Source organism: Schistocerca piceifrons, chromosome 9 (assembly GCF_021461385.2).
Source record: "Schistocerca piceifrons isolate TAMUIC-IGC-003096 chromosome 9, iqSchPice1.1, whole genome shotgun sequence".
Taxonomy (NCBI): domain Eukaryota; kingdom Metazoa; phylum Arthropoda; class Insecta; order Orthoptera; family Acrididae; genus Schistocerca; species Schistocerca piceifrons.
Window position 1 is genome coordinate 213,156,212 of NC_060146.1, and position 27,915 is coordinate 213,184,126.

The 27,915-nt window shown below is 46.2% G+C and overlaps 1 protein-coding gene across 2 annotated transcripts in view; it reads right to left on the bottom strand.

Annotated features, from left to right (window-relative positions):
• The window catches only part of LOC124716903 (putative mediator of RNA polymerase II transcription subunit 12), a 435,024-nt gene that overhangs the window by 331,197 nt on the left and 75,912 nt on the right, over positions 1 to 27,915 (bottom strand). For both annotated transcript variants that reach the window (XM_047243461.1, XM_047243460.1), the window contains one exon: positions 19,717 to 19,853. In XM_047243461.1, the coding sequence (XP_047099417.1) occupies positions 19,717 to 19,848 (132 nt within the window). In that variant the 5' untranslated portion in view covers positions 19,849 to 19,853. The remainder of the gene's footprint in view (positions 1 to 19,716; positions 19,854 to 27,915) is intronic.

Sequence of the window (27,915 nt, forward strand, 5' to 3'; positions counted from 1 at the left end):
CCATGTTAGAGCTCATTTTAGTTTCGTCAGTATGTACTGTACTTCCTCGATTCACCGCCATGATTTTATACGGGATACTCTACCTGTGCTGCTAGAACATGTGCCTTTACAAGTACGACACAACATGTGGTTCATGCACGATGGAGCTCCTGCACATTTCAGTCGAAGTGTTCGTATACTTCTCAACAACAGATTCGGTGACCGATGGATTGGTAGAGGCGGACCAATTCCGTGGCCTCCACGCTCTCCTGACCTCAACCCTCTTGACTTTCATTTATGGGGGCATTTGAAAGCTCTTGTCTACGCAACCCCGGTACCAAGTGTAGAGACTCTTCGTGCTCGTATTGTGGACGGCTGTGATACAATACGCCATTCTCCAGGGCTGCATCAGCGCATCAGGGATTCCGTGCGACGGAGGGTGGAAGCATGTATCCTCGCTAACGGAGGACATTTTGAACATTTCCTGTAACAAAGTGTTTGAAGTCACGCTGGTACGTTCTGTTGCTGTGTGTTTCCATTCCATGATTAATGTGACTTGAAGAGAAGTAATAAAATGAGCTCTAACATGGAAAGTAAGCGTTTCCGGACACTTGTCCACATAACATATTTTCTTTCTTTGTGTGTGAGGAATGTTTACTGAAAGTTTGGCCGTCCCTTTTTGTAACACCCTGTAGGGTGGCGCACGGAAAACCGGCCCCGAGTACAGACTGCTCGCCAATTACGCACGATTTGTTACCCGTTCCGAGCAGATGCAACAAACAGATAAACATGTAATAATTAGGCGGCGAAGAAATAAGCAACAACTGCGAAACAATCGATGACGGTTGTTGTGGAACAATGGTCACTCTAGTGGTAGGGGCCGATTTTTCGTGCGCCAGACTGTACCACTGAAATAATATTGTACAAGTTTTCATATTTTCTTTGCAAAATTTGACAGCAGACACTCGATTATGGAGTGCAGGCTTCATTCGGTTGTAAGTTGGTCTGCCTTCCATAGCGATAAACATGCCGTTTTACCTTGGATCAAAGAAAGACGGAAAATAGCCGCTCGTCTACAAGCAGACAAAGATGTTACTCAGTGGGCACATGGTCAGGTAAAGACTAACAGATACGCCGGCAGGCTCTGCGCGAACGTAAGTAAGGATTTACGGAACTAAAACGTGTTTACGACCCAGCACGGCCACCCCAAAACACAGTCGCCTTTCGTTTCCGAGGCAAGATCGTAGCAAATGCAACGTCTTTGTTTTCTGTTCGTTTACGTAAAATAATTCACATTCGCAAGGGAATTACTCGCATTACATATCGGGCCAGTAATAAGTCGTCTACCAAACCAGCATTAATAGTTTTCTTTGGAAATTTGCTAGTCTCTACATGATATTGTCTGCGCATCAAACTGCCATACTGTGCGGGAACTGAAGTGAGCTGATATGCCCTTTTGTTACCTGAAAAGACGTACCTATTACATACAACGTAATTTTTATGTAGTTTACGTAACCATAAAATACTTTTTAAATACCGGTCGTGGACGTTGAATTGCCAGAACCAAGTGCAAGAACAGTTTGGAACACATGTAAAGTGGGCGAGCGCAGTGAACGAAACGAACAACTGTATACTGAACTAACGAGGAGCAGTCGGCAGTGGAACTGAGACAGGTGGTCATGCGAAGAACGACGAGTGCGGCCGAGGGAGACCGAGACTGAGACGAGCACGCGACCGAGGCTGGAACGAGAAGTGCCGAAGTGACCGCCGCGACCGAAGTGAACTATGAACCGATCGTTCCTTGGAACTCGTTCCTCGGTCCTTTCGTTCATGTTGGTGAGCCGTTCCTTTGGACCCGTTCGTTCGCGAACTACCCATCTCTACTCTGCGCGACTGGAAAACTGTGGCCTGACCAGATGGGTCCCGATTTCAGTCGGTAAGAGCTGACGGCAAGGTTCGAGTGTAGCGCGCAGACCCCACGAAGACCACGGGCACAAGTTGTCAACAAGGCACTGTCCAAGCTGGTGCTGGCTCCGTAATGGTGTGGGCTGTGTTTACATGGAACTGTCTGGGTCCTCGTTATGTACTTCGAGACCATCTGCAGCGATTCGTGCACTTCATCTTCCAAAACATCCATCGAATTTTTATGGATGACAATCCGGAACATCTCTGGGCCACAATTGCTCGCTATAGTTTGAAGAACATTCTGGACAATTCGGACGAATAGTTTGGCCACCAAAATTGCCCAACGCGAATCCCATCGAACATTTAAGGGACATACTCGAGGTATCAGTTCGTGTGCAAAATCCTGCAGCGGCAACACTTTCGGAATTACGGACGACTAGAGGCAGCACGGCTCAGCATGTCTGCAGGAAACATCTGACGACATGTTGAGTCCATGTCGGGCAAAAGGAGGTCCGACACGATCTTAGGAGGTACCCCACCCCTTACCTTTTGTCATCTCGGTGTACTTTTGTTTCGATGCATCCATAGTGGGGAGATACTCAAGGACGTGGAACACGCCATAAACAAATTTATTACACATTCCGCACGCTTCCTTATGTTAAATTGTGCAGTATCCGGTTTACTGACTAAGAGTACATAATTAATGATTTTGAAAAAAATACGAATCTTGAGGTACTCACGTATAATTAGAAGGAAAATTATGACCGTGATGTACGTGATACTGTTACTCGTCTAACCTGTGTCGTGGAACAAATTTCTGTTTGTGAAAACGTGGAAACCGCAAACATTCTCCAGTGGTTAGATAGTACACTACTAGCCATTGAAATTGCTACACCACGAAGACAACGTGCTACAGTCGCGAAATTTAAACGACAGGAAGAAGATGCTGTGACATGCAAATGATTAGCTTGTCAGAGCTTTCACACAAGGTTGGCGCCGGTGGCGACACCTACAACGTGCTGACATGAGGGAAGTCTCCAACCGATTTCTCATACACAAACAGCAGTTCACCGGCGTGGCCTGGTGAAACGTTGTTGTGATCCCTCGTGTAAGGAGGAGATATGCGTACCATCACGTTTCCGACTTTGATAGAGGTCGGATTGTAGCCTGTCGCGATTGCGGTTTATCGTGTCACGACATTGCTGCTCTCGTTGGTCGAGATCCAATGACTGTTAGCAGCATATAGAATCGGTGGGTTCAGGAGGGTAATACGGAACGCCGTGCTGGATCCCAACGGCCTCGTTTTACTAACAGTCGAGATGACAGACATCTTATCCGCGTGGCTGTAACGGATCGTGCAGCCACGTCTCGATCCCTGAATCAACAGAAGAGGACGTTTGCAAGACAACAACCATCTGCACGAACAGTTCGACGACGTTTGCAGCAGCATGGACTATCAGCTCGGAGACCGTGGCTGCGGTTACCCTTGGCGCTGCATCACAGACAGGAGCGCCTGCGATGGTGTACTCAACGACCAACCTGGATGCACGAATTGCAAAACGTCATTTTTTCGGATGAATCCAGGTTCTGTTTACAGCATCATGATGGTCGCATCCGTGTTTGGCAACATCGCGGTGAACGCTCATTGGAAGCGTGTATTCGTCATCGTCATACTGGCGTATCACCCGCCGTGATGGTATGGGGTGCCATTGGTTACACGTCTCGGTCACCTCTTGTTCGCACTGACGGCACTTTGGACAGTGGACGTTACATTTCAGTTGTGTTACGACCCGTGGCTTTACCCTCCATTCGATCCCTGCGAAACCCTACATTTCAGTAGGATAATGCACGACCGCATGTTACAGGTCCTGTACGGGCCTTTCTGGATACAGAAAATGTTCGACTGCTGCTCTGGCCAGCACATTCTCCACATCCCTCACCAACTGAGAACGTCTGGTCAATGGTGGCCGAGCAAATGGCTCGTTACAATACGCCAGTCACTACTCTTGATGAACTGTGGTATCGTGTTGAAGCTGCATGGGCAGCTGTACCTGTACAGGCCATCCAAGCTCTGTTTGACTCAATGCCCAGGCGTATCAAGGCCGTTATTGCGGCCAGAGGTGGTTGTTTTGGGTACTGATTTCTCAGGATCTATGCACCCAACTTGCGTGAAAATGTAATCACATGTCAGTTCTAGTATAATATATTTGTCCAACGAATACCCGTTTATCATATGCATTTCTTCTTGGTGTAGCAATTTTAATGGTCAGCAATGTAATACCTACGAACCGAATTTTTTTAAATTTATTTAAGAATTGTCTTTCAGGATGTGCCCATACGACAGTGTGTTTCGCCAATTGACAACATAAATCACAACGAAGCCGTACCGTGGTACGAACTTGCTTATGTTTACACATGTCAGATGACGCCATGTAGGCGACTATCTTGTCAGTTATCACCGTACGAAGATAAGACCAACATGACAGCCAGTCGCCGAGCGGGGAAAATATCTCGAATCGGCCAAGAATCGAACCCGGGCCCCTTCGGTTAGCAATCCGCAGCGCTGTTCCCGCAGCCACCGTTACGAACCGAGAGTTAAGAAACTGAGTGACGTGGATAGACACACAGCATTCAAGGAAAAGTATCGTTGTTGTAAGAGTATTGATACTTTGAGGAATGCATAATTACCTTTGATAAAAAGATATCTGAACAGCACATTCTTTAATTTGCGCCGGCCTTCCGTACAATCAGTCATGTACTTATAGTGACAAATATGTAACGCTCTATTCACTAATTATCTTGTTAAGTAAATAATGCTTCCTTGCTGGTTTGATGCAGCTCTCCACGTCATAGGCTGTCCTGTGCAACACTCTTCATCTTTGCATAATTATTGCAGTCTATATATGCATTTCAAAGTGCTTATTGTATCCATGCCTTGAGCGCCACCTAAAATTTTTATCCACCTGATCTTCAACGTTCTTCTGTAACACCTTTCGGAAGCCTCTTGACTTGTCTGGGCTTCTTATCGTCCATATTTCACTTCCGTACAAGGTTAGGCTCCAGACAAATCCCTTCAGAAAAGACTTCCTAACATTTAAATTTATATTCGACATTAACACTCTTATGTTTTTCTGTAACGCTCTTCTTGCCACAGCCAGTCTGCACGGGTCAGTACTAGGCTGTTGAACAATTAACGATATATCGATACTTTTCCGGAAAATACCGGTATTTATAGGCGATTATATATTTGCCGATGTATCGAAATGTCAGCGTAGAGTGCTGATATTTTTATTTTATATTATTTTTATCGCAACTTTCGGTACATACTTGTAATTACTCTTTTAAAATTATAGTAGAACATAATTTTACTTTCACTGGGTGGACTCGTACTGCTTTTTGAGCTTTCATCACGTTCAGTTCTCTTTGACTGTGTGAAGCAGAAAGTAATCCGACTGCACTGGGTGGGGCTGAGGGGGGTGGGGGAGGGGGGGGGGCTCAATGGAATAAGATTTGTGATATAGAGAATTAGCACACCAGTTGCATTACAAAAGAGTTTTTAACGCAACTAGTGTGCTATTTCTGCACATTGGCATCCTTCAGAAACATTTGCCGAAAACGATGAACAAAAACATGAATGCCAAGACTGGTCTTTGCAGTGGGCGGAGACGAGGGAAATGCTGACGTAACCGGCACTCAGTGGACTAGCAACAGAAACTTCATCTTTTAGTTCCACCACGCAATTTAAACGCTACGACTGCTAGCTCGCTGGCGTTTGCAGAAATGAAGAAACAGGCAAGTCAGCATGAAGTGTTCCGGACACATCCCATGTGTGACGAAACCGAACGACGGACGCTTCGGACGCCTTTTATTTTGCCACTTACATGCAGTTACCATTGTTAGCGAAGTGGTTATCACCAAGCGTGAACGTCCATAGTTTTGCTTACTATTCTTGCTCTAAGGGGGATAGGCAGGCTGCTAGTTTGTTGATTTACAGAGTATCTAATAATAAATCAATACTTAAATACGCGGCTCTAGAATCAACATTACATTTACAATGTCTGCCGATATTTTTACAGGCCCGTACGTCGACAGTTTTTCCGCCGATACATCTATACATTTTTCGACACATCGAGGGCCGGAAATGATACTGCTTTTGAATGTAGATATATCAGATTCCCCATATTTTTAAAAATATCAACAGCCCCAGTCGTTACTGAGTAATAACGCAACTACGATTTATTCGGTTTCTTACTACGATTGCCGTTGTTTCCGTGGAACTAGCTTCATATATCTGAATAAGCCTGTAATGTGCTACCACCAACAGCTGTATGTCGAAACAGAGGGAAATGCAACAAACCTGAGATTCAAAAGCCCTGTGACGTGGTTGCCGTCATTGCGGAAACAGCTCAGTACAGACTCGTCCTGCCGCTGTTCCATTCTATTTAGCGAACTAAAACACGAGGTGCACGTCGGTCAACTTTTCATCACTAAACCTGTACCTATTGCTGTCTATCACTGCTAAAGTACAACTCCCACTGCCGGGAAAAACGAACGGGAGACAGAACCAAACAGTACTCCACACAAGTTACAGGGCTTGGGGAAGAGGAAAGTGGGCGTTACTGTCGTATAACAGCAGGCACCGAGGGTGAGTGGCACATGGTTGTCTCCAGTATACATCTACATCTATATCCATACTCCGCAAGCCACCTGACGGTGTGTGGCGGAGAGTACTTTGAGTACCTCTATCGGTTCTTCCTTCTATTCCAGTCTCGGTCGTGGAAAGAAAGATTGTCGGTATGCCTCTGTGTGGGCTCTAATCTCTCTGGTTTTATCCTTATGGTGTCTAAGCGAGATATACGTAGGAGGGAGCAATATACTGCTTCACTCCTCGGTGAAGGTATGTTCTCGAAACTTCAACAAAAGTCCGTACCGAGCTACTGAGCGTCTCTCCTGCAGTCTTCCACTGGAGTTTATCTATCGTCTCCGTAACGCTTTCGCGATTGCTAAATGATCCTGTAACGAAGCGCGCTGCTCTCCGTTGGATCTTCTCTCTCTCTTATATCAACCATATCTGGTACGGATCCCACACCGGTGAGAAGTATTCAAGAAGTGGGCGAACAGGTGTACTGTAACCTACTTCCTTTGTTTTCGGACTGCATTTCCTTAGGATTCTTCCAATGAATCTCAGTCTGGCATCTGCTTTACCGACGATTAATTTTATATGGTCATTCCATTTTAAATCACTCCTAATGCGTACTCCCGGATAATTTATGGAATTAACTGCTTCCAGTTGCTGACCTGCTATATTGCAGCTAAATGACAAAGGATCTTTCGTTCTATGTATTCGCAGCACATTACAGTTGTCTACATTGAGATTCAATTGCTACTCCCTGCAACAAGCGTCAATTCGTTGCAGAGCCTCCTGCATTTCAGTACAATATTCCATTGCTACAAACTCTCGATATACCACAGCAAGACACTTAGTCAAGAGACACTGCGCATTCCGTCAACATTAACACTGTTATTCAGTGGAGTTCCGGTTCAGGCTGTACGCTGGTTGAATAGAAGTGTCCAGCCATCACAGCAGTTACGGTAACAGCAGTAAGAAGAAATAATGTGTGCTACAAGTAGAGGGTAAAGAGACATTTACTGCGTTGCACGGCTCCAGAAACAGCTGTCTATAGCAAACCGTTCATACTGTTTGTGCAAGTTGTATGGCTCAACTTGCTTAAAACTGTTTTCTTGTGAGATCGTCAGGATACCTTCTGAAGCGTTTGGAAGTTATAATTCTCACGAATACTCACGGCTGTCTGCCCATCTGCTTCTTTTAACTGGTAAGCGTGTGTGTGGGTAGACTTATGGAAGTTCATCGCGCGCACTGCACTTAACTGCTGCGACTGGCACAACACTGGCCAAAAGGCCACCTGCCTACTGACTGTGATAACAGCGGGAGCCGCTGGTGTCTCACGTCTGGGGAACGTCCCACGTGAGTCAAATGGAGCCGCTCTGGTCGAATGTCTCAGACGAGCACGCAGGTTCCATCACGCAGGTTCAACATGGGAGGGGAAGTATCCGGCAAAATCTTACCAAAACTCCTTTGGGGGGAGGAAGCGGCGACAATGAAAATCACACGTCAACATTTTAAATCAGAGAATATACAGGGTAGTCCATTGATAGTGACCGGGCTAAAAATCGCACGAAATAAGCGTCAAACGACAAAAACTACAAAGAACGAAACTTGTCTAGCTTGAAGGGGGAAACCAGATGGCGCAATGATTGGCCCACTAGATGGCGCTGCCATTGGTCAGACGGATATCAACTGCGTTTTTTAAATAGGAACCCCCATTTTTTTATTACATATTCGTGTAGTACGTAAAGAAATAGGAATGTTTTATTTGGACCACTTTTTTTTTCTTTGTGATAGATGGCGCTGTAATAGTCACAAACATATGGCTCACAATTTCAGACGAACAGTTGGTAACAGGTAGGTTTTTCAAATTAAAATACAGAACGTAGATACGTTTGAACATTTTATTTCGGTTGTTCCAATGTGATACATGTACCTTTGTGAACTTATCTTTTCTGAGAACGCATGCAGTTACAGCGTGATTACCTGTAAATACCACATTAATGCAATAAATGTTAAAAATGATGTCCGTCAACCTGAATGCATTTGGCAATACGTGTAACGACATTCCTCTCAACAGCGAGTAGTTCGCCTCCCGTAATGTTCGCACACGCACTGACAATGCGCTGACGCATGTTGTCAGTCGTTGTCGGTTGATCACGGTGGCAAATATCCTTCAACTTTCCCCACAGAAAGAAATCCGGGGACGTCAGATCCGGTGAACGTGCGGGCCATGGTATGGTGCTTCGACGACCAATCCACCTGTCATGAAATATGCTATTCAACACCGCTTCAACCGCACGCGAGCTATGTGCCGGACATCCATCATGTTGGAAGTACATCGCCATTCTGTCATGCAGTGAAACATCTTGTAGTAACATCGGTAGAACATTACGTAGAAAATCTGCATACATTCCGCCATTTAGATTGCCATCGATAAAATGGGGGCCGATTATCCTTCCTCCCATAATGCCGCACCATACATTAACCTGCCAAGGTCGCTGATGTTCCACTTGTCGCAGCCATCGTGGATTTTCCGTTGCCCAATAGCGCATATTATGCCGGTTTACGTTACCGCTGTTGGCGAATGACGCTTCGTCGCTAAATAGAATCGTCCCGTAATTTCTCTTGTGGCCAGTGGTAGAACTGTGCACGACGTTCGAAGTCGTCGCCATGCAATTCCTGGTGCATAGAAATATGGTACGGGTGCAATCGATGTTGATGCAGCATTCTCAACACCGACGTTTTTGAGATTCCCGATTCTCGCGCAGTTTGTCTGCTACTGATGTTGCCAGCAGTGTTCCGCCACCTCCCTGTCTTTGAGGGCAGCAACTGTGATGGGCGGCGCATGCGCCGTGTACTGAACGGTGGCCTATATAGGACGTCGATTTGCAGCCTGGCGTGTTCTCAGCGGGAATCATCAGCAGAAGCAGCATTTTCCGTAAGATGGCGACCAGCTGGACCGCCGAAATATCGAGTCAAGTTGATTTTAGGATCCGGCAGCAAACCCGAAGAGACTTTCAAGTTTCTAAGCTGTTCAGCCAATTTTAACGGAAGATCTGACCATGTGTCGAGTCTTCACAAAATTCATTCCGTATGTGTTGTCACGTGACCAGAGACAATATCGACTTGGAAGTGTGCCAAGAACTGATTAATCGGACTAAAAATGACCCAGATTTGTTAAATAGGGTAATTATAGGTGACGAATCATGGGTATATGGATATGGTCCGGAAACCAAAGTGCAGTCTTCGCAGTGGAAGACTCCAGGTTCACTATGACTGAAAAAAGCACGGCAAAGTTGGTCGAAGGTGAAGACAATGTTGGTGACTTTTTTCGATTCTACCAGTATTGTGCATCATTAATTTACACCTGGAGGACAGACAATTAACCAGGAATACTACAAATGTGTTCTCGAGCGCTTGCGCTAAAAGGTGTGGAAGAAAATGCTTGCACTGTGGACAGACAAGAGTTGGGTGCTACACCATGACAATTCTCCGGCTCATCGTGCCTTCTCCATCGTTGAATTTTTGACCAAATTCAAAATTCCTGTGCTTCCTCAACCGCCATATTCCCCCGATTTGGCTCCTGCGGACTTCTACCTGTTCCCTAAACTGAAATTTTCACTTAAAGGGAAGCGATTTGACTCGGCTGAAGACATACAGGCAAATACGGAGAGCATCCTTAACACACTTCAGGAAAAAAAAAAATTCCAGGAGTGTGGAGTCGGTGTGTTCAGTCAGAAGAGGACTATTTTGAAGAACAAGCATCACAGTAGCATGGAAGTACCACCATTGTACAATTAAAAGCCTATTCTTAAAACTTTCCAATCGCACCTCGTATACCAAAATATAGAAAATATTTCAAACGTAATGAGAAAAATAAGACTCATGTTTTTTGGACATATGTTTCTAATGCAAGACAGTAGATTAACTAATAAGATTTTCAAATATCTGTAGGGTAAGAAGTCCACAAAAAGTTGGGTCAACGAAGTACAAAATGATTTAGAAAGAAACAATATAAAAATGGAAGATATAAACAACAGAGAAGCCATACGGGAAAAAGTACTGAAACCGGAAGGATTGCAAGGCAGAGTAGCTAAAAAGACTGGTTCAAAATGATCTGAAGACAGCAAGAAGAAACGCAGTGAACAGATGAAGCCATATTGGAAGAAAAGAAAAGAATGAAGAACTGAAATTGGAACATCGTCCTCAGATGGGCTATTCGCAATTTCTTTTTTTAAAAAAAGCAAATTGAGATATGACGTTAATGGATGGAACCTTGCGAGCTTCTTTTCACGAAAAGTAATTGATGATTTCGCTGAAATCCAGCTCCAGCAGCAAATCACTCTAAGTGACTGGGATAATTTTGATGGGCGGTTTTACTTCATCGTACTTCTCAGCAATTTTTGATAATTTTCGTTTTTGAAAAAGAGCTCTCTCCTGTGCAATTACCAACCACACTGTCAGTGTAATATCAATGTTTGGAAATGTAGCTCTGAAATTTTGATTGTCAAGTATCTGATAGTACTAAGCTCTTTAGAGTGGTCTTTTTGATACTCCGTTTTGTATAAATGTGTTAACGATACAAATTGAACCAACTCACTACCATGACCGGTTCTAAATCGTCTGTGAAACTTTACCAATTCTTCTGCAGCAGCAGACGAGAAATCGAAATATCGAACGGACAGCGTCGTATGCATGCAATCGTTCAGTAAGAGAGACGCATAGTTGATCGATCACTGGGATAAAACCTGACACTTCAAACATCTCTTTTGGTGACAGATCAGCTTCATCCTCTTGTACTTTATATAATCGAGCGGATTCAACCTCACATTTCTACTTCTGATACGCCACTGTACGTAGTGATCAGTATTTGACAATCCTTTAGCTGTGTCTTGGTATTTATCAAATTCGTCTCTTTTGGATTCAACAAACAATTTCAATGGTTCCAATGTAGCATCTCATTTCTAGCACTGAATTGCTGTAAAATGTCGGTCCAAAAAATGGCAACTAGGGCTGTATTGAGACCACTGATCTTTTCCAGAAGATGCATTACTTCATTTATCATGATCCCTTTTTACTCCTTATCAGAAGATATACTGGTTAGAACTCCTTTGATTTCGGAATAACCGTCCACAATGGCTCTCGTAGTTTCAGCATTTTTTTCCTTTCGTTGTACTGTGAACCCTCGCTTCATGGCAACTTTATTGATTTTACGTCGATGGTAAGTATCCTGCAGGTTTTGACTATGTGACCAAAAGTATCCGGACACCCCCCCAAAAACATACGTTTTTCATATTAGGCGCATGGTGCTGCCACCTACAGCCAGGAACTCCATATCAGCAACCTCAGTAGTCATTAGACATCGTGAGAGAGCAGAATGGGGCGCTCCGCGGAACTCACGGACTTCGAACGTGGTCGGGTGATTGGGTGTCACTTGTGTCATACGTCTGTACGCGAGATTTCCTAAACGTCCCTACGTCCACTGTTTCCGATCTGATAGTGAAGTGGAAACGTGAAGGGACACGTACAGCTCAAAAGCGTACAGGCCGACCTCGTCTGTTGACTGACGGAGACTTCCGACAGTTGAAGAGGGTCGTAATGTGTAACAGGCAGACATCCGTCCAGACCATCACACAGGAATTCCAAACTGCATCAGGAGACACTGCAAGTACTACGACAGTTAGGTGGGAGGTGAGCAAACATGGATTTCATGGTAAATGCCAAACGACGCCTCGCTTGCTGTAAGGAGCGTAAACATTGGACGACGGAACAGTGGAAAAATGTGTGGAGTGACCAATCACGGTACACAATGTGGCGATCCGATGGCAAGAAGTGGGTATGGCGAATGCCCGGAGAACGTCATCTGCCAAACTGCGTAGTGCCAACAGTAAAATCCGGAGGCTATGGTGTTATGGTGTGGTCGTGTTTTTCATAGAGGGGGCTTGCACACCTTGTTGTTTTGCGTGGCACTAAGCACCCACTGTTGAAGAACAATTCGGGAATGGCGATTGCATCAATCAACACGATCGAGCACCTGTTCATAATGCACGACCTGTGGCACAGTGGTTACACGACAATAACATCGCTGTAATGGACTGGCCTGTGGCCTGCACAGAGACCCGACCTGAATCCTATAGAGCACTTTTGGGATGTTTGGAACACCGACTTCATGCCAGGCCTCACCGACCGACATGAATACCTCTCCTCAGTACAGCACTCCGTGAAGAATGAGCTGCCATTCCCCAAGAAACCTTCCAGCACCTGACTGAACGTATGCCTGCGTGAGTGGAAGCTGCTATCAAGGCTAAAGGTGGCCCACCACCGTACTGTATTCCACCATTACCGATGGAGGGCGCCACGAACTTTTAAGTCATTTTCAGCCAGGTGTCCGGATACTTTTGATCACATAGTGTATGGGATATAAATAGTTGTATCTTTTGATTACAATGAATTAGAATTTTCACTTTTTAGATCGCCAAAGGACGGTAGAACTTAATATATGACATAAATTACAACTTGATACGTCTACTTGTTCCTTAGAAGAAGTGTTCTTAACACCGTCAGAGAGAGACAGACAGCTGGATGGATAACAAAGTGGCCCCGTAAGTGTTCCGTTTTCGCCCATTAGGTACGGAACCCTTAAATTAACGAACTCAGTTAAATGAGATGGTGTATCAAATTACGAGAACACAAAAAGCGGTTATGAGTGCACATGGAAAATGTAAAGAATAGAGAAGCTATGTACTATAACCTACTGAGTTATTGTATTCATATTAGAGATCACAATATTAATATAATAGTAATTAGATGTGTTCTTACAAGCCGACCTGGGTGGCCGAGTGGTTCTAGGCGCTACAGTCTGGAAACGCGCGACCACTACTGTCGCAGGTTCGAATCCTGCCTCGGGTATGGGTGTGTGTGATGCCCTTACGTTAGTTAGGTTTAAGTAGTTCTAAGTTGTAGAGGACTGATGACCTCAGAAGTTGAGTCCCACAGTGCTCAGAGCCATTTGAACCATTTTTTTTGTTCATACAAATTGAGAAGATAGAAGAATTTACATTTGTTACACTATGTTCCTTGACTCGCTTAAAATAATGTTTCTTGAACGTCTCAGATTCCTTGCAGCAAGCATGCAACGACCGACCGTACGGTCTTCAGTTCCTCATTGCGATTATTTTCTCCTTATACATTGGTCAACCCAAATGAGTAATAACATGCGATTAACGGATATTCTACGATTTTTACTGAAATTAATTACACTACTGGCCATTAAAATTGTGACACCAAGAAGAAATGCAGATGATAAAGGGGTATTCATTGGACAAATATATTATTCTAGAACTGACATGTGATTACATTTTCACGCAATTTCGGTGCGTAGATCCTGTAAAATCAGTACCGAGAACAACCACCTTTGGCCGTAATAACGGCCTTGATACGCTTGGGCATTTAGCCAAACAGAGCTTGGATGGCGTGTACCGGTAAAGCTGCTCATGCAGCTTCAACACGATACCACAGTTCATCAAGAGTAGTGACTGGCGCATTGTGACGAACCAGTTGCTCGGCCACCATTGACCAGACGTTTTCAGTTGGTGAGGGATCTGAAGATTGTGCTGGCCAGGGCAGCAGTCGAACATTTTCTGTATCCAGAAAGGCCCGTACAGGACCTGTAACATGCGGTTGTGCATTATCCTGCTGAAACGTAGGGTTTCGCAGGGATCGAATGAAGGGAAAAGCCACGGGTCGTAACACATCTGAAATGTAACGTCCACTGTTCAAATTTGCCGCAATGTGAACAAGAGGTGACCGAGACGTGTAACCAGTGGCACCCCATACCATCACGCTGAGTGATACGCCAGTATGGCGATGACGAATACACGATTCCAATGCGCGTTCACTGCGATGTCGCCAAATACTGATGCGACCATCAGCATGCTGTAAACAGAACCTGGATTCATCCGAAAAAATGACGTTTTGCCATTCGTGCACCCAGGTTCGTCGGTGAGTACACCATCGCAGGCGCTCCTGTCTGTGATGCAGCGTCAAGGGTAACCGCAGCCACGGTCTCCGACCTGATAGTCCATGCTGCTGCAAACGTCGTGGAACTGTTCATGCAGATGGTTGTGTTGCAAAAGTTCCCATCTGTTGACTCAGGGATCGAGACATGGTTGCACGATCTGTTACAGCCATGCGGATAAGATGCGTGTCATCTCGACTGCTAGTGATACGAGGCCGTTGGGATCCAGCACGGCGTTCCGTATTAGCCTCCTGAACCCACCGATTCCATATTCTAACAGTCATTGGATCTCGACCAACGCGAGCAGCAATGTAGCGATGCGATAAACCGCAATCGCGATAGGCTACAATCCAACCTTCATCAAAGTCGGAAACGTGATGGTACGCATTTCTCCTCCTTACACGAGGCATCACAACAACGTTTCACCAGACAACGCCGGTCAACTGCTGTTTCTGTATGAGAAATCGGTTGGAAACTTCCCTCATGTCAGCACGTTGTAGGTGTCGCCACCGGCGCCAACCTTGTGTGAATGCTCTGAAAAGCTAATCATTTGCATATCACAGCATGTTCTTCCTGTCGGTTAAATTTCGCGTCTCTAGCACAGCTTCGTGGTGTAGCAATTTTAATGGCCAGGAATGTAATTATTTATTTCGTATTTCTTTTATCCAGTGATGTACATGAACAACTGATATAATTTAGTTGTTTCAAAAAAATAATTATTTGCGTATCTAATTACATGTACAAAATAGATTCACATTGCTGTCATATATATTTTCGAGTCGGAAGCAGAATACTGCCGCAATCTCCCACTGGCGTACCCATTAAAATGTCAGTGCAAAATGGCACCTGCTTATCAGGGCTGGTTGACATACGAAAGCGTTAACAAAGTTTTTTTACTGTAATTTTGTATATTATTTGGTGTCATTAGTAAATTTGCGGGCCTTGCCCCCCCCCCCCCCCCCCCCCGTCACTCTCTCTCTTGCGGGAAATTGGGGCTGAAGCCCCAGTTGCCTTCCCCTAAATCTGGCCACGAACTGTTACTTTGACGTCTCCAGTCACACACGATGGGGCGCCGCGGGGCCTAAGAGCACTGTTCTACTCATCTCCTGACTCTGGAGTGATTCAAACAATTCCTACTGTGCTGCGGTTTTCTCTAACAGTAGCGTAAATAGAACGACTAAAACGGAATCATGCTTTGCTACTTCGACATCGTCATTCTGATCCTGTCTGCCTGTGGATGCTCAACTGAAAACAACCAGGTTAATCAAGTGTTACTCGGTTAAAATACCTAGGATAGGTAATACAGCACGAGGAAGCTAAACACAGCTATGTTTCCCATCGCATAACTAACATAACGATATGTTGGAAAATGAAATAAAGTTCCCCTGCGACTAACGACCTCCGTACAACTCTGGACCCCAACCGCCGGGCTCTCACCCCCCTAACTGGGGCGCTGCCTTATTCAAGAGTATGCCTGTAGCTTGAAATCCTGCGTGAAGTGGAGGCCTTGCCCGCGGCTCTCAGCCCCACTGTGACTCCTGCACCTTCGTGGTTCAGGACTCTCATTCCTCACAGCTCTCAACTCGCACGGCTCACGACACAAGGTGCTCACGGCTCACAAGATTGGTCGGTCGATTCAGGGGAGGGGACCAAACAGCGAGGTCATCGGTCCTACCGGATGAGGGAAGGAAGTCGGCCGTGCCCATTCACAGAAACCATCCCGCCTTTTGCCTGAAGCGATTTCAGGAAACCGTGGAAAACTCCCCAATCAGGATGGCCAGATGCGGGATTGAACCGTCGTCCTCGCGAATGCCAGTCCAGTGTGCCGAGCACTGCGCGACCTCGCTCGGTAGCTCATCAGACACGACTCCCATGCCCTGTGACAGCCATGACACGTGACCCACGTGACACTTGACTGCTTCACCCAGGCCTGCCGGCGTCGGGTTTCCAGGGCACACTCAGTGGTCCCTAGCCACTGCCGGTGCTGTGCTTTCACTGCACGCTGTCTTGGAAGAACGCTTGTTCACTTTCTCCACTCCAATGGCTGCAGATTTGCTACTTGTTTGGCAGGGATTACAGGTAGATTGGCAATGATCCTCGGTTGTCGATATGGACTAGCTTGCTTTTTCTCGAGAGAACACATTATTATCTAACATGCAGGTACTAGAAATCCTTGTTTCAACTGAGTTTTATCCTGTAGCTGCTCACAGCCAGTGCTAGCATATTATGGAACAACGTTTGTATCAGCACTGATACAAAAACAGACATTATTGGCAAGCTGATGCCTACTGAATGGGAGAAACAAACCTAGTCCAATGCAAAGATAACACCAAGATACTGAGCAACATGCTGTTGAGCCTGTGCTGAGCGTCAAGTAGCCCCCCTTCACTTAACCGAAATCAGCTTTACTTAAATACAGGGTGGTCCACTGATCGTGACCGGGCCAAATATCTCACGAAATAAGCGTCAAACGAAAAAACTACAAAGAACGAAACTTGTCTAACTTGAAGCGGGAAACCAGATGGCGCTATGGTTGGCCCGCTAGATGGTGCTGCCATAGGTCGTTTTTTAAACAGGAACCCCCATTTTTTATCACATATTCGTGTAGTACGTAAAGAAATATGAATGTTTTAGTTGGACCACTTTTTTCGCTTTGTGACAGATGGCGCTGTAATAGTCACAAAGTATAAGTACGTGGTATCACGTAACATTCCGCCAGTGCGGACCGTATTTGCTTCGTGATACAATACCCCTGTTAAAACGGACCGTTTACCAATTGCGGAAAAGGTCGATATGGTGTTGATGTATGGCTATTGTGATCAAATTGCCCAACGGACGTGTGCTATGTATGCTGCTCGGTATCCTGGGCGACATCATCCAAGTGTCCGGACCGTTCGCCGGATAGTTACGTTATTTAAGGAAACAGGAAGTGTTCAGCCAAATGTGAAACGTCAACCACGACCTGCAACAAATGATGATCCCCAAGTAGGCGTTTTAGCCGCTGTCGCGGCTAATCTGGACAGAGAAATTGCGCGAGAATCGGGAATCTCAAAAACGGCGGTGTTGAGAATGCTACAATCAACATCGATTGCACCTGCACCATATTTCTATGCACCAGGAATTGCATGTCGACGACTTTAAACGTCGTGTACATCAATATTACGACCAACGCTGACCTTCCTTTTAATTTAACATAAATGGTCGTGGTGCACACAGCATTCCATGGTGTCGCCAATCAATTTTATTTCGGTTGTTCCAATGTGATATATGCACCTCTGTGAACTTATCATTTCTGAGAACGCATGCTGTTACAGCGTGATTACCTGTAAATACCACATTAATGCAATAAATTCTCAAAATGATGTCCATTTGGCAATACGTGTAAAGACATTCCTTTCAGCAGCGAGTAGTTCGCCTCCCGTAATGTTCGCACACGCATTGACAATGCGCTGACGCATGTTGTCAGACGTTGTCGGTTGATCGCGATAGCAAATATCCTTTAAATTTCCCCACAGAAGGAAATCCGGCGACATCATATCCGCTGAACGTGTGCGGGCCATGGTATGGTGCTTCGACGACCAATCCACCTGTCATGAAACATGCTACTCAGTACCGCTTCAACCGCACGGGAGCTATGTGCCGGACATCCATCATGTTGGAAGTACATCGCCATTCTGTCATGCAGTGAAACATCTTGTAGTAACATCGGTAGAACATTACGTAGAAAATCTGCATACATTCCGCCATTTAGATTGCCACCGATAAAATGGGGGCCGATTATCCTTCCTCCCATAATGGCGCACCATACATTAACCTGCCAAGGTCGCTGATGTTCCACTTGTCGCAGCCATCGTGGATTTTCCGTTGCCCAATAGCGCATATTATGCCGGTTTACGTTACCGCTGATGGTGAATGACGCTTTGTCGCTAAATAGAACGCGTGCAGAAAATCTGTCATCGTCCCGTAATTTCTCTTGTGCCCAGTGGCAGAACTGTACACGACGTTCAAAGTCGTCGTCATGCAATTCCTGATGCATAGAAATATGGTACGGGTACAATCGATATTGATGTAGCATTCTCAACACCGACGTTTTTGAGATTCCCGACTCTCGCGCAATTTGTCTGCTACTGATGTGCGGATTAGGCGCGACAGCAGCTAAAACACCTACTTGGGCATCATCATTTGTTGCAGGTCGTGGTTGACGTTTCACATGTGGCTGAACACTTCCTGTTTCCTTAAATAACGTAACTATCCGGCGAACGGTCCGGACACTTGGATGATGTCGCCCAGGATACCCAGCAGCATACATACATAGCACACGCCCGTTGGGCATTTTGGTCACAATAACCATACATCGATATCGAACTCTTCCGCAATTGGTAAACGGTCCATTTTAACACTGGTAATGTATCACGAAGCAAATACGGTCCGCACTGGCGGAATGTTACGTGATACCACGTACTTATACGTTTGTGACTATTACAGCGCCATCTATCACAAAGCGAAAAAAGTGGTCCAACTAAAACATTCATATTTCTTTACGTACTACACGAATATGTAACTAAAAATGGGGATTTCCCGGCGGGGTCAGGGATTTTCTCTGCCTCGTGATGGCTGGGTGTTGTGTGATGTCCTTAGGTTAGTTAGGTTTAAGTAGTTCTAAGTTCTAGGGGACTGATGACCATAGATGTTAAGTCCCATAGTGCTCAGAGCCATTTGAACCAAAAATGGGGATTGATATCCGCTTGACCTATGGCAGCGCCATCTAGCGGGCCAACCACAGTGGCATCTGTTTTCCCCTTGAAGCTAGACAAGTTTCGTTCTTTGTAGTTTTTTCGTTTGGCGCTTATTTCGTGAGATATTTGGGCCGGTCACTATCAGTGGACCACCCTGTATAGTTTTGTGATTTTATCTTTCATCAAAACAAACTGTCTGTGATGAACTCTTACGGTGACCGAAAAATACATTGCGTTCTGAGAGACTAAATATAATGAACTGAGCAAATGATACGGCCCCCATAACGAGTGCCAAAAGTGATCTCCATGTAGCTAGTATAGCAAACAAATTCTGAAACAAATACTGCTTTCAGAGTTGATGAACAATGCATGTTGGTGTATGATGTTTCAAGGTAGCTAGTACCTGGAACGGGCTTATGCTGCGCCAGGAAGTGCCGTGGCACGCTTACCTGCTGGAGCCTGTTGATGACCACGACGGCCGTGTGCTCCACGCAGCTCTTGAGGAGTTCCAGCTCCAGCTCCTTGCACTTGATGGGGATGTCGACGCGTCGCTCCACTACAGGACACTCGCTAGGTCGCATGGTCTCTGTAACCACAAAATAAACCAGTGACCACCACATATAAACAGCTTCCATTTATATCAGTAGAGCATATATATATATATATATCACCTGAGTATAAATGACAGCTAGCTCCGCCCAAGGGCTGCCCTTTTATAGCTTGTGTATGCAAAACTAATGTTCATTATTACCACTGCTCACTGCTAGAATTAATGCCGCCTGACACCACTGCAGGTAAGTGGTGCAGTAAGAAAGTACATTCAGAGGTGACCAAAGCCGTGGGATAGCGATACGCACGCAAACAGTTGACTGCAGTAGCTATTGCAGGGACAAGGTATGAAAGGGCTGTGCATTCGCGGAGAAGTGATTCACGTGAAAAGATTTCACACGTGATTATGGATGCGGAATGGTAGTTCGAACTACACGCATCAGATTTTCCATTCCAGAAATCATTAGGGAATTCAGTACTCCGCAATCCACAGTGTCAAGAGTGTGCCGAGGTTATCAAACTTCAGCCATTACCCCCCACGACGGACAACGCTGTGGCAGGCGGCCTTCACTTAACGACCGAGAGCAGCGGCGTCTGCGTAGAGCTGTCAGGCCTAACAGACAAACAGCACTGCGTGAGGTAACCGCAGGAAATCACTGTAGGATGTACGACGAACGTATACATTAGGACAGTGTGGCGAAATTGGGCATCATTGGGCTGTGGCAGCAGACAACCGACGCGAATGCCTTTCATAAAAGCGCGGCATCCTCCGCAGCGCCTCTCCCGGGCTCCTGACCATATCGGTTGGACCCCCAAACGACTGGAAAACCATTCCTGGCCAAACGTGTCCCGATTTCAGTTGCTAAAGCTGACGGTAGAGCTAGAGCGTGGCGCAGATCCCATGAAGCCACGGACCCAAGTTGTCAGCAAGGCGCTGTGCATTCTAGTGGTGGTTCCATAATGGTTGTTGTTGTTGTCGTTGTCGTCTTCAGTCCTGAGACTGGTTTGACGCAGCTCTCCACGCTACTCTATCCTGTGCAAGCTTCTTCATCACCCAGTACTTACTACAGCCTACGTCCTTCTGAATCTGCTTAGTGTATTCATCTCTTGGTCTCCCTCTACGATTTTTACCCTCCACGCTGCCCTCCAATGCTAAATTTGTGATCCCTTGATGCCTCAGAACATGTCCTACCAACCGGTCCCTTCTTCTTGTCACGTTGTGCCACAAACTCCTCTTCCCCCCAATTCTATACCTCCTCATTAGTTACGTGATCTACCCATTTAATCTTCAGCATTTTTCTGTAGCACCACATTTCGAAAGCTACTATTCTCTTCTTGTCTAAACTATTTATCGTCCATGTTTCACTTGCATACATGGCTACACTCCATACAAATACTTTCAGAAACGACTTCCTGACTCTTAAATCTATACTCGATGTTAACAAATTTCTCTTCTTCAGAAACGCTTTCCATGCCATTGCCAGTCTACATCCTCTCTACTTCGACCGTCATCAGTTATTTTGCTCCCCAAATAGCAAAACTCCTTTACTACTTCAAGTGTCTCATTTCCTAATCTAATTCCCTCAGCATCACCCGACTTAATCCGATTACATTCCATTATCCTCGTTTTGCTTTTGTTGATGTTCATCTTATATCCTCCTTTCAAGACACTGTCCATTCCATTCAACTGCTCTTCCAAGTCCTTTGCTGTCTCTGACAGAATTACAATGTCATCGGCGAACCTCAAAGTTTTTATTTCTTCTCCATGAATTTTAATACCTACTCCGAATTTTTCTTTTGTTTCTTTTACTGCTTGTTCAATATACAGATTGAATAACATCGGGGAAAGGCTACAGCCCTCTCTCACTCCCTTCCCAACTACTGCGTCCTTCGACTCTTATACGAGGTGCATTCAAGTTCTAAGGCCTCCGATTTTTTTTCTAATTAACTACTCACCCAAAATCGATGTAACTGGCGTTACTTCTCGACGTAATCGCCCTGCAGACGTACACATTTTTCACAACGCTGACGCCATGATTCCATGGCAGCGGCGAAGGCTTCTTTAGGAGTCTGTTTTGACCACTGGAAAATCGCTGAGGTAATAGCAGCACGGCTGGTGAATGTGCGGCCACGGAGTGTGTCTTTCATTGTTGGAAAAAGCCAAAAGTCACTAGGACCCAGGTCAGGTGAGTAGGGAGCATGAGGAATCACTTCAAAGTTGTTATCACGAAGAAACTGTTGCGTAACGTTAGCTCGATGTGCGGGTGCATTGTCTTGGTGAAACAGCACATGCGCAGCCCTTCCCGGACGTTTTTGTTGCAGTGCAGGAAGGAATTTGTTCTTCAAAACATTTTCGTAGGATGCACCTGTTACTGTAGTTACTGGAACGCAATGGGTAAGGATTACGCCCTCGCTGTCCCAGAACATGGACACCATCATTTTTTCAGCACTGGCGGTTATCCGAAATTTTTTTGGTGGCAGTGGATCTGTGTGCTTCCATTGAGCTGACTGGAGCTTTGTGTCTGGATTGAAAAATGGCATCCACGTCTCATCTATTGTCACAACCGACGAAAAGAAAGTCCCATTCATGCTGTCGTTGCGCGTCAACATTGCTTGGCAACATGCCACACGGGCAGCCATGTGGTCGTCTGTCAGCATTCGTGGCACCCACCTGGATGACACTTTTCGCATTTTCAGGTCGTCATGCAGGATTGTGTGCTTAGAACCCACAGAAATTCCAACTCTGGAGGCGATCTGTTCAACAGTCATTCAGCGATCCCCCAAAACAATTCTCTCCACTTTCTCGATCATGTCGTCAGACCGGCTTGTGAGAGCCCGAGTTTGTTTCGGTTTGTTGTCACACGATGTTCTGCCTTCATTAAACTTTCGCACCCACGAACGCACTTTCGACACATCGATAACTGCATCACCACATGTCTCCTTCAACTGTCGATGAATTTCAATTGGTTTCACACCACGCAAATTCAGAAAACGAATGATTGCACGCTGTTCAAGTAAGGAAAACGTCGCCATTTCAAGTATTTAAAACAGTTCTCATTCTCGCCGCTGGCGGTAAAATTCCATCTGCCGTACGGTGCTGCCATCTCTGGGACGTATTGACAATGAACGCGGCCTCATTTTAAAACAATGTGCATGTTTCTATCTCTTTCCAGTCCGGAGAAAAAAAATCGGAGGCCTTAGAACTTGAATGCGCCTCGTAATTCCCATCTGGTTTCTGTACAAATTGTAAATAGCCTTTCGCTCCCTGTATTTTACCGCTGCCGCCTTCAGAATTTGAAAGAGAGTAGTGGTCCGATAATGATATGGACTCTGCTTACGTGGAATGGACTGGGTCCTGTAGTCCAACTGAACTGATCATTGACTGGCAATGCTTATGTTCGGCTACCTGGAGACTATTTGCAGCCATTCATGGAGTTCATGTTCCAAAGAACGATGGAATTTTTATGGAGGACAATGCGCCGAGAAACCAGCCAAAGTTTTTCGCAATTGATCTGAACAACATTCTGGAAAATCCTAGCTAATTTCACCACCCAGATCGTCCGACATGGGACTTTATCCAGAGGTCAGTTGGTGCACAAAATGCTGCACCGGCGACAGTTTCGCAGTTATGGACAGCTGCAGAGGCATTACGCCTCAGTATCTCTACAGGGCACATCAGACGGCTTGTTGAACGCATGCCAGGTCGAGTTGCCGCATTACGCCGGTGGCAAAAGGAGGTCCGACACGATACTTGGAGGTATCCCACAACTTTTGTCGTCTCAGTGTGGAAGCGGAGCGGAGACGAAATGGGGAATGTTTAAACGAGGATACGAGGCCACAGAGAGGTATAGCCTGTGACGTAAGTCACTTTGACAAGGGACACATTGCTGTAGCCAGTGCCTTGGAATGAACATCTTGGAATTGGAAGTGTCATAGGTGATTGGCTTGGTCATGTGCTACTGTCGTGAGCATGTATGGGAGATGGTTAAATGATGGTACAACCACGAGTTAGCGATGAAGTGTTGGACCTTGTGACAGAACGTGGACGAAGCCCCATACATACAGTGAAGTTACGTAGGCGGTAATGGGTGACAGATGTACCGGTGGAGTACAAACCTGCTTCAGAACACACCTTCCAGCAAACATTGTGGAACACGAGGCTCCGCAGCAGCCTCGTATGTGTTCGAAAGTTGACCCAACGACATCTTCAATTAAAAATAGAGTGCGCACACAGTCAATGAGTCTGGACCTTGGAGCATTGGAAAGATGTCGCCTGGTCAAATATATTACGTTCCTTGCAACATTGGGTCTACGGCTGTACCTAAATACCCAGTCACCTGTGCGAAAAACTGCTCCGCATGTTCTCTTCGGTGGGGGCAGTAATTTGCTGTGGGGGGCACACACCTGGCCTTGTATGGGGGCACCGTGACAACTGTGGATTCCGTGAACATTACCGTAAACAACGTGTACCCCTGAAACTTCCTGGCAGATTAAAACTAAGTGCCAGACCGAGACTCGAACTCGGGACCTCTGCCTTTCGCGGGCAAGTGCTCTACCAGCTGAGCTACCCAAGCAGGACTCACGCACTGTCCTCACAGCTTTACTTCTGCCAGTAACTCCTCTCCTACTTTCCAAACTTAACAGAAGCTCTCCTGCGAACCTTGCAGAACTGGCACTCCGGAAAGAAATGATACTGCGGAGACATGGCTTAGCCACAGCCTGGGGGATGATTCCAGAATCAGATTTTCACTCTGCAGCGGAGTGTGCGCTGATATGAAACTTCCTGGCAGATTAAAACTGTGTGCCGGAGACCGAGACTCGAACTCAAGACCTTCGCCTCTCGCGGGCAAGTGCTCTACCAACTGAGCTACCCAAGCACGACTCACGCCCCGTCCTCACAGCTTTACTTCTGCCAGTACCTCGTCTGCTACCTTCCAAACTTTACACAAGCTCTCCTGCGAACCCTGCAGCGCTTCATGCTTGCCTTCCGCGACGTGGGATGGCTCAAATGGTTCAAATGGCTCTGAGCACTACGCGACTTAACTTCTGAGGGCATCAGTCGCCTAGAACTTAGAACTACTTAAACCTAACTAACCTAAGGACATCACACACATCCATGCCCGAGGCAGGATTCGAACCTGCGACCGTAGCGGTCACGCGGTTCCAGACTGAAGCGCCTAGAACCGCACGGCCACACCGACCGGCGACGTGGGATGGCATCTTCGAGGAGGATATCTCTGTGTGTTAGAAAACCAGTGTGAGGTGATCCACATGAGTTCCAAAAGAAATCCCTTGGAACTGGATTACTCGATAAATAGTACAATTCTCAAGGCTGCCAATTCAACTAAGTACCTGGGTGTTAAAATTACAAACAACTTCAGTTGGAAAGACCACATAGATAATATTGTGGGGAAGGCGAGCCAAAGGTTGCGTTTCATTGGCAGGACACTTAGAAGATGCAACAAGTCCACTAAAGAGACAGCTTACACTACACTCGTTCGTCCTCTGTTAGAATATTGCTGCACGGTGTGGGATCCTTACCAGGTGGGATTGACGGAGGACATCGAAAGGGTGCAAAAAAAGGGCAGCTCGTTTTGTATTATCACGTAATAGGGGAGAGAGTGTGGCAGATACGATACGCGAGTTGGGATGGAAGTCATTAAAGCAAAGACGTTTTTCGTCGCGGCGAGATCTATTTACGAAATTTCAGTCACCAACTTTCTCTTCCGAATGCGAAAATATTTCGTTGAGCCCAACCTACATAGGTAGGAATGATCATCAAAATAAAATAAGATAAATCAGAGCTCGAACAGAAAGATTTAGGTGTTCGTTTTTCCCGCGCGCTGTTCGGGAGTGGAATGGTAGAGAGATAGTATGATTGTGGTTCGATGAACCATGTACCAAACACTTAAATGTGAATTGCAGAGTAATCATGTAGATGTAGATGTAGAATAAGGAGGGCACTTGCGGTCATTACGAACCGAACTTCGCGTCATAGACTGTTCAAATACTGCAACTCTCGAGCTCTTTTCATGAGCCGATGAATAGGATCAGTGGCATTCACAGTAACAGCACTCGATTTCATGATTACGATACTGTAGTGCTGCAACAGCATTGAAGCACTATGCCTCGTCGACGTGTGTATCGTCAACGCCGCCACCGCATACCTGTCTACAAACGCATAATAAGCCTCGAAAATAAACTTGGCACAAATGGAACCGCACCAAGTGTTATACTCAATGGACCAATTTTTTTCCGTGGATGTCGAGTTAATTTCAGTCTTGATGCTGGCACAGGGAGTACCGGAAGTGGATGGTTTACTCTAGCTACTGTCCGATGTGAGAATGCCTCTCTACCTGGACTCGAATCTTTCGCCGACCGAGACGTCATCGCTTACAAGACCTGGGATTGTGGAATAGATGCTAAGTCCCAGTCTAGACCTAGTTATGTATATAGTAATATGCCTTTTACATTGTATACCCGCTCCTGTCGTAAAGTTAGTAATGATGAAAAGATACATGTGCGGATGAAAGGACTTGGTGTTCACTACACTACAGTTATGTAGTAGGCTCCAGCATAGTCTACGAACTAGCCGTAGATGATGGCTGCCTTCACCTGATGAACTTCTTTCTTCTCGCCGCCTACCGTCCACTGACGGAGAAACTGTCTTCCGACACCACATCGCCCAATGCTGCCAGCGACATGGCCTCTTGCGGCCCACGTTCCTGTTCAACGATCGGGCGCCTTCGGGTGCTGAAACCTGCCAGGGGTGAGGAGGGCATCATACGACCACACGACTACCGACACCAGGCAACCCGCGCCGCCAGGGTCGCTGGCGACGTCACCTCCTGGGCGTGCGGGCGCGGAGCTGACTCGACGGACGTCAGCTAGAATCCAGAACGTGGCTGAGTTGGCAACGGCCGAGGCTGCTGCAGGAGAACGACGACTTGCTCAAACATTACGAATAAATAACTGTACTGAAATAACGGTTTACTGGCGTCGCCGACGCTCCACAGGTTCCCAACAGCTATCCTGACTTCATACCGAGATACACTGAAGAGGCAAAGAAACTGGTACACCTGTCTAATATCGTGTAGGGCCCCCTTCAGCACGCAGATGTGCCGCAACACGACTTGGCATGGACTCGACTACTGTATGAAGTAGTGCTGGAAGGAATCGACACCGTGAATCCTGCAGGGCTGTCCATAAATCCGTAAGAGTACGAGGGGGTGGAGATCTATTCTGAACAGCAAGTTGCAATGCATCAAAGTTACGCTCAATAACGTTCGTGCCTGGGAACTTTGGTGGCCACCGGAAGTGTTTAAACTCAGAAGAGTGTTCCTGGAGGCACTCTGTAGCAATTCTGGACGTGTCGGGTGTCGCATTGTCCTGCCGGAATTGTCCAAGTCCGTCGGAATCCACAATGCACATGGATGGACGCAGGTTCTTACGTAAGTGTCACCTGACAGAGACGTATCTAGACGTATCAGGGGTCCCACCGCACTCCAACTGCACACGCTCCAAAGTCCCCTGCTGACATGCAGGGTCCATGGATTCATAAGGCTTTCTCCCTACCGCTCGATACAATCTGAAATGAGACTCGTCCGACGAGGCAACATGCTTCCAGTTATCAACAGTCGAATGTCGGTGTTGACGGGCCCAGGCAAGGCGTAAAGCTTTGTGTCGTGCAGTCATCAAGGGTACACAAGTGGGCCTTCGGCTCCGAAAGCCCATATCGGTGATGTTTCGTTGAATGGTTTGGACACCTGCACTTGTTGATGGCACAGCACTGAAATCTGCAGCAGTTTGCGGAAGGGTTGCACTTCTGTCACGCTGGGCGATTCTCTTCAGTCGGCGTTGGTCCCGTTCTTGCAGGATCTTTTTCCGGCCTCAGCAACATCGGAGATTTGATGTTTTGCCGGATTCTTGATAATCACGGCTGTTGTTGTCGGATTCAGTCCTGAGACTGGTTTGATGCAGCTCTCCATACTACTCTACCCTGGGCAAGCTTCTTCATATCCCAGTAACTACTGCAAGCTACATCCTTCTGAATCTGCTTAGTGTATTCATCTCTTGGTCTCCCTCTACGATTTTTACCC